Source organism: Coregonus lavaretus (genome assembly GCF_964263955.1).
Source record: "Coregonus lavaretus genome assembly, chromosome: 14".
NCBI lineage: Eukaryota > Metazoa > Chordata > Actinopteri > Salmoniformes > Salmonidae > Coregonus > Coregonus lavaretus.
In genome coordinates, this window is record NC_140001.1 from 14,452,329 (window position 1) to 14,465,347 (window position 13,019).

General features: G+C 45.6%; 1 protein-coding gene across 6 annotated transcripts in view; it reads right to left on the reverse strand.

The window, feature by feature from the left end:
• Nucleotides 1-72: 72 nt before the first annotated feature.
• git2a (G protein-coupled receptor kinase interacting ArfGAP 2a) overlaps nt 73-13,019 on the reverse strand; it is a 30,323-nt gene continuing 17,376 nt past the window's right edge. For 2 of the 6 annotated variants that reach the window (XM_084176882.1, XM_084176884.1), the window contains 5 exons: nt 9,842-9,928; nt 6,252-6,334; nt 5,828-6,019; nt 2,105-2,168; nt 73-1,901 (listed from right to left, as the gene is read on the reverse strand). In XM_084176882.1, the coding sequence (XP_084033008.1) occupies nt 1,689-1,901; nt 2,105-2,168; nt 5,828-6,019; nt 6,252-6,334; nt 9,842-9,928 (639 nt within the window). In that variant the 3' untranslated portion in view covers nt 73-1,688. Of the gene's footprint in view, nt 1,902-2,104; nt 2,169-4,573; nt 4,709-5,827; nt 6,020-6,251; nt 6,335-9,841; nt 9,929-13,019 lie in introns of all 6 variants that reach the window. The other 4 variants (XM_084176883.1, XM_084176885.1, XM_084176886.1 and 1 more) reach the window with 3 other exon arrangements.

The window sequence follows — 13,019 nt, forward strand, 5'->3', positions numbered from 1 at the left end:
TAATATAACAAACAATTACTTGGTCATTAATAGACAGAATAATTACATTTTTACAAATACAACATGAGAAGGTTACAAGTATAAATTATATTTATTTTTTTAAAAGGCTCCCCCCCACTGCAGCTATGATAACTGCAGGACTGACACCTGTTGGAAGTCCATTCAGAACAAGTGAAGCACAGAGGGACGTTTCCTTGATCACATTTCAAGTATAACACAGCTCTGAACCATCTGCTGATGACGACCATCCGCTTGCAGAATTGTAGAGGAGATATCTACAATCCTATCCAATTAGTTGCACATTTAATAAAAACATAGCAGCATTACAAAACGGAGCACAAAAAACACACGGAAGAGGGGAAATGATGCATAAGCTGCAAATCTAGCTACAGTCACAGCACTAACACTGTTCTAGCACACAAGCAAATACAAGACCGGGTCTAGCATCTTAGATTGTTCAAAAAAGATACATCACTAGAACTCAATACAAACAACATATTGCTGGTGAAAAGCATAATTTGCCCCCCTGAACAAGTGTTGATATGCAATAGTAGGCATAGATGGCTGTAGATGCATTTCGAAATGGAAGCAATAACACTTGGACAGGGGAGGCACATTTGCATTGCAGGGATACACAAATGTGCACAGATGAGAGATGGTTCAACATCAGTTCCAAATCTCCCAACATTACTTCCTACACTTGCTGGATTTTTATTAAATTATACATTACAATTCCATAGTTAGGTTACAGCAGGGATCATCAACTAGATTCAGTTGCGGGACAATTTATTTGTGAGCGGATGGTCAGGGGCCGGAACATAATTACTAATAATTTGTAGACTGCAAATTGACCGCAAGAAGCCCAAACAGATATGTTTGACTAAACCATAATCATTTCAAACCTTGCTTACATTTGTATACGATCACGTGTCTCTCTATTATGCGTGGGAATACATAATGATATTACGTAGCTCCAATGTGTGTAAAGAGCATGTTATGCACTGATAACAGCATTATGGCTTATTCATAGTTTTCACAACATCCTCAACCACGTGAAATACTATAATGGGCTACTTAAATTCACTTCCAGGCCGCAGCTGGACCGGGGGCAGCCAGTTTGAGACTCCTGGTTCAGATAAGGAGCATCAAAGTGGATGACAAGCCTTTGTAAGAACGAGGGTATAGGCGATAGTTGGGAGTAAAACAACAATGTCTTCTTTGTGGGCGACGGAGACATATCTAGAAGTATCTAGAACCACAAAAAAACTATCAAGAAGTGCAGTTTAGAAACTGCACATTAGCGACGAAGGATCTCCCTGGAACTCCACAATCATCTTGTCAGTTTTGGGCTGTACTGTGGATTCCTGTAGTAGATCACGACAAACCAAGTCCATAGAAACAAATCCACTAGTACAGCCTCTCCCTTCCAGTTAGTAGAGCTCCGGCCACTTTCCCATAGCTGAAGTTCAGTCATTTTGTCCAAATGTTTTCTTTAACTTTTAACACTCTTTATAATTTTGTACATTTGTCTTTAAATAAAAATTGACATGCAAATATCCCTAACACTGATTAAAAAAAACGGAAAAAAACTACTTTTACAACAAAGTTAAAGGACGAACAATACGTGGAGACGTTTCGGGCCTTCAGATATCTAAAAGGCCTGCGACGGGTGGCGGTGGTTATGATGGTCAGTTGCTGTTCTCCTTGGTGGTAATGGTGACAAGCTGCTTGGCGGCCTTGGCGATGTCATAGGCACACTGGATAACCTGCTGGGTGACCAGCTGCATGTCGGGCCCTGGACCTCCCTCGGGGGGCGCTGCCTTCCGACACTCGCCCTGGAGGCGGAAGGCGCTGGACGTCAACAGGCGCAGGGGGCCTCGCACTGTCTCTGAACGTGGTCTCTGAAAGGTGAGATGAGGTTACAGGTAACCAAGAAGGGGTTCAACACATCTGACCTGGGTTCAATCAAACTTTATTTCTATACCACATTTCTTACAGAGGATGCAATTCAAAGTGATAAACAAAATAAAAAGGGGGAAAAAAAGGGTTAAAAGCCCTTCGCATGTGTGTGATGGTGGTACCATGGAGTGTTCTGTGAGCTTACCTTGGGAAAGAGGGCGGCCATTTCCGTCACAGCCACATGTATTCTTTCGGAGCAGGGTATAAAGCTTTAAGAGGAAAGCACCAGGAGGAGATAGGTTAATAAGACAGACTTTTCATGTCATCATTATTTCATTAAAAAAAAAAAAAAAAAAAAAAAGTACATTTAAATGTTTTGCAATCCCAAAACAACACTATTCAAAACAAGACAGAACTGAGTTTTTAGTCTAGGTGAGGAGGGGAGGCAAAACACAATTCAACACTCCCAGCTACATGCTGAAAAACTAACTCCCGTCCGTTCTTAGTGCTTGGCTAATCTATTATGCTATTCCAAATATTGCATTCTGGCACGGTCAAACTGCAGCTGCCATAATTTACATAGCCTGGGTGCCAATCTGTTTCTGCACTGAGGAGTTGGCAAGAGAGCAGAAACAGATTGGTAACCAGACTTTAAATCATGGGTAATATACAGTCGTGGTCAAAAGTTTTGAGAATTATTGGTCTTCACAAAGTTCGCTGCTTCAGTGTTATGAGATATTTTGTCAGATGTTACTATGGTATACTGAAGTATAATTACAAGCATTCCATAAGTGTCTAAGGCTTTTATTGACAATTACATTACGTTTATGCAAAGAGTCAATATTTGCAGTGTTGACCCTTTTTCAAGACCTCTGCAATCCGCCCTGGCATGCTGTCAATTAACTTCTGGGCCGCATCCTGACTGATGGCAGCCCATTCTTGCATAATTAATGCTTGGAGTTTGTCAGAATTTGTGGGTTTTTGTTTGTCCACCCGCCTCTTGAGGATCGACCACAAGTTCTCAATGGGATTAAGGTCTGGGGTGTTTCCTGGCCATGGACCCAACATTTCGATGTTTTGTTCCCCGATCCACTTAGTTATCACTTTTGCCTTATGGCAAGGTGCTCCATCATGCTGGAAAGGGCACTGGTCATCACCAAGCTGTTCATGGATGGTTGGGAGAAGTTGCTCTCTGAGGATGTGTTGGTACCATTCTTTATTCATGGCTGTGTTCCTAGGCAAAATTGTGAGTGAGCCCACTCCCTTGGCTGAGAAGCAACCCCACACGAGTGGTCTCAGGATGCTTTACTGTTGGCATGTTTTCCGGATGCCCCAAACAATCAGAAAGGGGATTCATCAGAGAAAATGACTTTACCCCAGTCCTCAGCAGTCCAATCCCTGTACTTTTTGCAGAATATCAGTCTGTCCCTGATGTTTTTCCTGGAGAGAAGTGGCTTCTTTGCTGCCCTTCTTGACACCAGGCCATCCTCCCAAAAGTATTCGCCTCACTGTGTGTGCAGATGCACTCACACCTGCCTGCTGCCATTCCTGAGCAAGCTCTGCACTGGTGGTGCCCCGATCCCGCAGCTGAATCAACTCTAGGAGACGTCCTGGCGCTTGCTGGACTTTTTGGGCACCCTGACGCCTTCTTCACAACAATTGAACCTCTCTCCTTGAAGTTCTTGATGATCCGATAAATGGTTGATTTAGGTGCAATCTTACTAGCAGCAATATCCTTGCCTGTGAAGCCCTTTTTGTGCAAAGCAATGATGATGGCATGTGTCTCCTTGCATGTAACCATGGTTAACAGAGGAAGAACAATGATTTCAAGCACCACCCTCCTTTTAAAGCTTCCAGTCTGTTATTCTAACTCAATCAGCATGATCTCCAGCCTCGTCTTCGTCAACACTCTCACCTGTGTTAACGAGAGAATCACTGACATGATGGCAGCTAGTCCTTTTGTGGCAAGGCTGAAATGCAGTCAAAATGTTTTTGGGGGATTAAGTTCATTTTCATGGCAAGAGGGACTTTGCAATTAATTGCAATTCATCTGATCACTCTTCATGACATTCTGGAGTATATGCAAATTGCCATCATCAAAACTGAGGCAGCAGACTTTGTGAAAATTAGTATTTGTGTCATTCTCAAAACATTTGACCACGACTGTAGACAGGAGTGAGGATCAGAGCTGATCATGTGTGATGAACTATCAGCTATGACAAAACAAGAAAATTAAAAATAATAATAATGAGTCATTTTGATATTACACTACAGGGCACCATTCCCTAACATAAACACACAAGTTGATTAGCCCGCTTGTTATCATCTACTTTGGATGGACTACTAAAGATTCAACTATCTGCAGCTCTACTCTAACCACACGGAATACCAACTAAACAAACCGTGGGTACCTTGAATATCAAAAGTTTAGTTTTGAGGTAGTGGCGTTTGCAATGGAATAAATTAAGAGAGTAGGTGAGTGAGAGTTCTTTAGGATCAGCCTTTCACGTTAACGCCTAGCAGGCCACACATAGCAAAAGGAGGGAATCTGTCATCAGAATTGGGCAACAGAGGGGCAGGCAAGACAAAGAAGGTGTGTGAGAGAGAGAGAAGGTGTGTGAGAGAGAAATGAGACACTGTGCCTTTGAGGCAGGGACAGAGGCCAGTGAAGTACCAGGCGGCAGGATCGGGGGAGCGCAGGTTGAGGGGCTGCAGGGGAGAGGGGGCCTTCTCGGCCCAGGGAACCAGGCTGCTGAAACAGCCTAGACTGTGCCTGAGCCGGCGCACACTCTCACGCTCACAAGGTCTGCTTACAGGAATAGAGGGTGAGAGACCACAGGACCACAACACCCCCGAAAGAATGACACGCCGGAGAGGACACAGGGAGGAGGGGAGACGGGGAGGAGGGGAGACGGGGAGGAGAGGACATGGGGAACGGGGAGGAGGGGAGACGGGGAGGAGGGGACACGGGGAGGAGAGGAGACGGGGAGGAGGGGAGGAGTGGACACGGGGAGACGGGGAGGAGTGGAGGAGAGGACACGGGGAGAAGTGGACACGGGGAGGAGAGGACACGGGGAGGAGTGGAGGAGAGGACACGGGGAGAAGTGGACACGGGGAGGAGAGGACACGGGGAGGAGTGGACACGGGGATGAGAGGACACGGGGAGGAGTGGAGAGGACACGGGGAGGAGGGGAGACGGGGAGACAGGGAGGAGAGGAGGAGGGGAGAGGACACGGGGAGGAGGGGAGAGGACACGGGGAGGAGGGGACACGGGGAGGAGTGGACACGGGGAGACGGGGAGGAGAGGACACGGGGAGGAGGGGAGACGGGGAGACGGGGAGGAGAGGACACGGGGAGGAGGGGAGAGGACACGGGGAGGAGTGGACACGGGGAGGAGGGGAGACGGGGAGGAGAGGACACGGGGAGACGGGGAGGAGAGGACACGGGGAGGAGTGGACACGGGGAGACGGGGAGGAGAGGACACGGGGAGGAGGGGAGAGGACACGGGGAGGAGTGGACACGGGGAGGAGGGGAGACGGGGAGGAGAGGACACGGGGAGACGGGGAGGAGAGGACACGGGGAGGAGGGGAGAGGACACGGGGAGAACACAGAAAAAGACGAAGAGGTGAAATCATAGAGGGAATAATAAAATAAGAGCACTGAACTGAGAAGAACACAAAATGCAGAGCTCCAGTAAACAAATCAGTGACAGCGGGGGAACTCAAGAAGAATCTAGGAAGTGGAGGTACTATGATGAATACACAAAAGGGAAAAGGTGAAGCTGTGATAATGAATTCTGTTAAACAAAAGGGGGATGACTATCTGGAACGTTTCAGTTGTATCTCCATAGAGATAGTTACAACATAGGAGTTGTATTTAATTTTGTTTTTTTCGATGTCGAGCTCATGGCCTGCCACTTCTTCCTCACCTGTCGTGCTTGTTCTCCTGCGCGGCGCGGAGCAGCTCCTGGATGTTCTTGGTGATCTGCTCTGTCTTGCGAATGACATCCTCGGTGCTGGGCAGCGCAGGGTCCGGCTCGGCTTCCAGATGGTCCAACTCAGGGATGGAGCTGCCCTCCCCGAGCCAGCCACTGCTCCTCAGCCTCCCCCTCCTGCCCACACTGCCAGGGGAATTAAGGACGTTACAACAATCTCTGCACCCCTACATCCAGACCTAACTTTCACCACCTGATGTGTAACACTGGACACTGTAACACTGGAAGCAGTGGTAACTTTGAAGTGAGAATTTCCAATCTGACAGTGTGACTTTGCTTTGTGTGGCTTGTATCAGTGAATTGGCTGTCCGTGCACACACAAGTGTGTGTGTGTGTGTGTGTGTGTGTGTGTTCCTACCCTGAGTCCTCCAACTCAGAGTCATTGGTTGTGTTGTCATAGTCACCGTCTGACATGCTGCTCTGTTTCTCCATCTTGGAGGCCTAACATGAGGGAGAGAAAGCAGAGTAAAACTTATTGTCACTGTGACATATGCCAATGAAAATGCAAGCAGGAAATGCCAATGCAATGCATCATACTCACAACATACAAAATAGTTTCTAGCGGTATAGCACAAACCATTACATCATACCTAGGGCTAAACGTAAATAGGAACTTTGACAGAAATGTTCTTAAACAGTTTCACTAACAACTTACAGTATAGTATGTATGGCAGTGACAAATTGAATGAACTAAAACCATGGGAAAGAAACAGAGAGACGACAATGCATGAAACAAGTCAATAACGAAAGCCTGGAAGCAAAACAGAGAATCATAGTGAAGCCTTTTGAATTTAATTGCCAGGGTTAGTAAAAAGAGGTTATCCGGGGTTCAAAGTGTTTTAGTTTTTTTGCCCTCAATACGAAACAACTGCACCAATTGGTAACATTTGCAAATTCAATGTCGATAGGCTACTGTAATAGAAACCACACTGGACAAATGGAATGGTTGATTGATTGATTGGTACCATGCCAAGTTGGGATGTTAGGCTTGTTCAAGGTCTATGAAAACCTTTGAACTCCTGCGTGTAAAAGATGGAGACTAAACCATGGCGGAGAATGAAGGGCCAAATGCAGTCCAGGAAAAGCTTCAAACACTGCCGCCTTTTTAAATGCACATGCCAAGACAGATGAAGTCAGGGATGTTTGAGGAGAGAGAAATTACTACATCCTCCAATGAATTACATCAGAACCATGATCCATTCTTTTCCAGAGCTCTGATCCAAGACTTTCATTAAGAGTCATAATAACTTTCATGACATCATGGAATCAAGGTTCTGATTAATTCGGTCAAAAGCTTAGACTGCACAAGTCTAGGGGGGGGGGGGAAGCACTGCGTCATCGACTAAGGCGATGCTGATGGAGATACTGGTTAACAAATGTGTATTTGACCATTTAAAGTCAGCTGTGGTCAATACGCCATACTACGTGCTCCATCCAGCCTGTAAGCATTGTGTGCTGCGTCACAAGACTGGAGGATAATAGCGTTGCTCTAGTATCAGATGGGAAGCTTGGGCGCACAGCACTGTCCCTGCACTGTTGTGTCCATGCACATCCCTCGCTCTTCCAGCAGAGAAGACAAACTATGTAGAAGAGGTGCGTTTCAAAGAAAAAATCAGAGACAAACACCCAAAGGGGGACACAGGCTACATACCGTAGTTACATACCCTTTCCAGCCTAGCCCAATAGACCCGCTCAAAAAACATCCTCTTCCTGTCTGCAGGGCAAGATGCCACGCCCCACACAAACACAATACAGCAAACTGCTGAAAGTGGGATTAGCTTGTACAAGTGTTTTGTCAATTTCTTTACCACTGGGTTTGCAGTTCTGCACATAGGTCAGTCAAAGGCCCTGTCCAGAAACAACCCCTAGCCCCTACGCACTTGTGGAGATCTGAGAGCTCCCCCTTGCCCACTGATATGTTAACAATTCCATCTAACCTATTGCTTAAACCTTCACAAGATCTCCACAAGTGTCTAGGGGGTAGGGGCTATGGGTTGTTTGCTTCTGAACAGGTCCCACCTCTTAGTGCGGGACAGACTCCTGGATAACCGGTGAGTTTTAGGTGTTACTAGAGGCGAGGGAGGGACTGGCATGCTGGATGAAGCTTACTGGGCAACGGCCGTGTGCTGGTTAGAGATGGAGAAAAGAGGTCAAGTTTAAAAGTATAGCAAAATGTTGGCTTGGGAGGTGGAAGTAATTTGCATTAGGAATGAGGAATTTGGGAAAATGTCAAAATTCTCAATAGGCTGACTTTTTCAACTGGCTTCACGGAGGTGGGTGTGTGATCTTGGCGCATAGTGCTGCTTCAGTGAAAACCTTCTAGCTGATTGTAACAGGCATGAGGATGAGGACAGTGGTGGTGGAGATATGTATGGGTGGTGCTGGTGGAGATACACTATATATACAAAAGTATGTGGACACTCCTTCAAATTAGTGGATTCTGATATTTCAGCAACACCCGTTGCTGACAGGTGTATAAAATCGAGCACACCGCCATGCAATCTCCATAGACAAACATTGGCAGTTGAATGGCCTTACTGAAGTACTCAGTGACTTTCAACGTGGCACCGTCACAGGATGCCACCTTTCCAACAAGTCAGTTCGTCAAATTCCTGCCCTGCTAGAGCTGCCCCGGTCAATTGTAAGTGCTGTTATTGTGAAGTGGAAACGTCTAGGAGCAACAACGGCTCAGCCGCGAAGTGGTAGACCACACAAGCTCACAGAACGGGACCGCCGAGTGCTGAAGCGAATAGCGCGTAAAAATCGTCTGTCCTCGGTTGCAACACTCACTACCGAGTTCCAAACTGCCTCTGGAGGCAAAGTCAGCACAAGAATTGTTTGTCGGGAGCTTCATGAAATGGGTTTCCATGGCCGAGCAGCCGCACACACGCCTAGGATCACCATGCGTAAGGCCAAGCGTCGGCTGGAGTGGTGTAAAGCCTGCCGCCATTGGACTCTGGAGCAGTGGAAACGCGTTCAGTGATGAATCATGCTTTACCATCTGGCAGTCCGACGGACAAATCTGGGTTTGCCGGATGCTAGGAAAACGCTACCTGCCTAATGCATAGTGCCAACTCCAAAGTTTGGTAGAGGAGGAATAATGGTCTGGGGCTGTTTTTCATGGTTCGGGCTAGGTCCCTTAGTTCCAGTGAAGGGAAATCTTAACGTTACAGTATACAATGACATTCTAGACGATTCTGTGCTTCCAACTTTGTGGCAACAGTTTGGGGAAGGCCCTTTCCTGTTTCAACATGACAATGCCCCCGTGCACAAAGCGAGGTCCATACAGAAATGGTTTGTCGAGATCGGTGTGGAAGAACTTGACTGGCCTGCACAGAGCCCTGACCTCCACCCCATCGAACACCTTTGGGATGAATTGGAACCGCGACTGCGAGCCAGGCCTAATCGCCCAACATCAGTGCCTGACCTCACTAATGCTCTTGTGGCTGAATGGAAGCAAGTCCCCACAGCAATGTTCCAACATCTAGTGGAAAGCCTTCCCAGAAGAGTGGAGGCAAAGGGGGGACCAACTCCATATTAATGCCCATGATTTTGGAATGAGATGTTCGACGAGCAGGTGTCCACATACTTTTGGTCACGTAGTGAATGTATGGGTGGTGGAGGTAGAGATATGTATGGGTGGTGGAGGTAGTGATACTTCACAACAGCTCTGCGAAGCGCAAGAAGTATGAATGTTCTGACTTCTGCGGAAGCCGCGTCGCAGCGTCACCAGGACCCTGAAAGCCGGGTCCTGGTGACGTCCCTGGAGACATATGGGTGGTGGTGGTCGTAGAGATATGTATGAGAGGTGGCTTGGCTCATGCAGCATGACAGGGAGGGAGGGAGGGAGGGAGGGAGCAGTATACAGAGGACAAAGGGAGGGAGGACGGGGGCTCCCAGTGGATTTGCTGTGTCGAGAGGCACGGACCAAGTGAGGAAGTACTTAACCCTTTGAGCACATTCGTCCCGTGACCAGGACAGGGTGGATGGGAAGGAGGGGAGGGATGAAGAGGTCACAAAAGCACCCCTTCCCATCTAGAAAGGGGTTCAAATTATACGTTTTAAAGAAAAAACAGAAGAAAAAAAAAACAGTAGTTAGTGCTCCCAAAAACAAAGACTTCTTCAAAGCACTTCATGCGAATAACAGTGTTTGGGAGCACTAAAATACAATTTTAATAAAACAAATATTTTAATAAAACAAATGAAGAGAACCATAAAATGTGATGATAAACAAGACTGTATGGCATGAAATTTGACTTTAACTGCATTACAATCATTGCCTCGTTGGATCTGGCAACACTGGACCTCAAATCCCATACCTAGAACATTTTAAACATCTAGACAATTAACATATTCTATCTTTGATACTGCATAGTACAATATTGTTTCATAGAGACAAGGGGAATTCCGGGATTTGAAAAACAACAAGGCAGTCACTCCACCACTTGTTCTGGTAAACACATGAGGGATGGCGCTAGATAAATGCAACCATTCTCAAATTCTTAGACAGAGCTATATAATGGAAGGAAAGACCATCCATGAGGTCAAAAGTATAGTTTTAACCATGTTTTGAAGCTATAGGCTACAGCAGTGGTATTCAAATCTTACCCTACGAAGTCTGGAGTACTGCTGGTTTTCTGTTCTACCTAAACATTAAAATTGCACCCACCAGGTGTCCCAGGTCTAAATCACTCCCTTATTAAAAGGGATGAATGGAACTGGCTTCGACGGCCAGATTTGAATTTGAGGGGGCTACAGTGTTTGTTTACAATTACATTGTTCACAAACAACGGAGGAAAACAAACTTATATTTTGGGTTCTGATAGAGTAGGACAAATACACCACCCGGTTCATGAAAATGGTTGGCTCCACGTGGCCGTGGCTTGCTATATAAAGCAGGCAGACTGGCATTGAGGCATTCTATTACTGTTGGATTGAACATGAGAATGGTAAAAACGAGTGACCTAAGCGACTGAGCGTGGTATGGTTGTCTGTGCCAGGCGCGCAGGTTCCAGTATTTCAGAAACGGGCAGCCTCCTGGGCTGCAACAAACAAAAACATCCAGTCAGCGGCAGTCCTGTGGGCGAAAACAGCTCTTTGATGAGAGAGGTCGAAGAAGAATGGCAAGAATCATGCAAGTTAACAGGCGGGCCACAGACAGACAAATAACAGCGCAGTACAACAGTGGTGTACAGAACAGCATCTCGGAATGCCTCGTTGATCCTTGTCAGTCCTTAACCCAATAGAGCATCTTTGGGATGAGATGGAACAGGCTGTTCACAGCATGAATGTCCCACCTTCCAATCTGCAGCAACTGCATGATGCCATCAGGTCAGCATGGACCAACATCCCTCTGGAACGTTTCAGATACCTTGTAGAACGCCTCAAAGAATTCAGGCTGTTCTGGAGGCAAAGGGGGGTTCGACCCGGTACTAGATGGGTGTACCTAATAAACTGGCAGGTGAGTGTAGATGTACCAATCCCGGAATGCCCCTCTTGAAATACCAGAACTAACAGATTAGTTCAATTTCAAAAACACCAAATTCTTTTCGTTTAAAAATAAATTAAAATACACCAGGATTTAGAACCATAAATGATGTTGTTAGTTCAGGGGTTCAAACTTTTTTTTGCCCGCGACATCATTTCCATTTAAATAAAGTGATGTAACCAACGGCCAATGTAAACTTTATTTAAACATTTTATTGGGGCTATGACAGTCTATTACAAATCAGTCTGACAGTACTTTTGACAGTATCTCAAGCTGAAAGAGGTATGGTTTGAAGTGACTGAAATGCATCAGAAAGGTATTGGGAAGTTCAGAAGATCATTAGGCAATGATTTGTTATGATCTTCTGTGTAGAAAAGAACACCATCATTGATGTTCTTCTCCCCCCAGTCTGATCTAGTGCCTGGTCTTGTCCACTCTGTTTTAATAAAGCTTGTGGGCATTGTAGAGGGAAACAGAAGACACATACATGAGTTTTATCTTTCAGTGATCGGGTCATAATATTTTGTAGCCTAAACAGTTCAAAAGATAGCGCCACATTTGTAGGAAGAAACAGAAACCACTCTGTTTATTACAACTACTGGAGGATACTGATGTAAACCCGGTTCTATCAACCAAGCGCAAGTTTCTCTCGCGACCCCATTTCCAAATCACCACATGGGGTCGCAAGCCTAGTTTGGGAAATGCTGTGTTAGTTTGTCATAGAGACATAAAAACAAAAAACTCTGAAAAAATGTGAATGGGATGTTAATGTTTAATGCTTATTTGAAATGACATACAAACCTTTAAAATATTTCAGATTCAACCTAAAATAACAAGTGGGATTCTGACATCTTTCCTATTGTCTGAGACAATGTTTGAACAGAGAGTACTCCAAGGGCCCTGTTCGAATACCTTAAAATGCACCCATCCTTCAGTCTTTCCTTGAGGAAATCACTGATCTTACACAGGAAGATTGATAAAAGCAATTGAGTGGAAATGTTCACATATCTACTCACTTATAGGTCAGTGATTATCTTAAAAGGGATAGTTCACCCAAATTACAAAATGACACAGTTTCCTTACCCTGTAAGCAGTCTATGGACAAGGTATGACAGCAATCCATGCTTGGTTTGACTTGAATGGGATTTGTGCCACAAATGCTAACACATTAGCATTTGGAAACCGTGCCAGGGAAACTAAACCAAAGCATGGATTGCTGTCATACATTGTCCATAGACTGCTTACAGGGTAAGAAAACCAATATGTAATTTTAGTGAACTATCCCTTTAAGGAAGGGAGAAGACGGATGCATTTTAAAGATCTTGGAACACGGCCCAGGAAACACTGTGGAAACCAACAGCCCTGACAATAATCCTATGAGATTGCAGCCATTCAGAGCAGACACCGAGTTGAGACTAGCTGTCTGTGACCTGTGTGCTTGGCATTGTATTGGCTGATTATCACAATCAGGTTCCAGGTGCCAAATAACAGCTACCGGCAAACACTACAGTACCCCAAAGAACAACAGAAAAATAAATTAAAAGCAGGAAGGAAATGGAACAGAGAGAAAAAAAGGCTGCAGGAAAAGATAGAATGAGAAAAAAGGTTGTGGTGGAAGAGACTACAAGAAGATGGAGA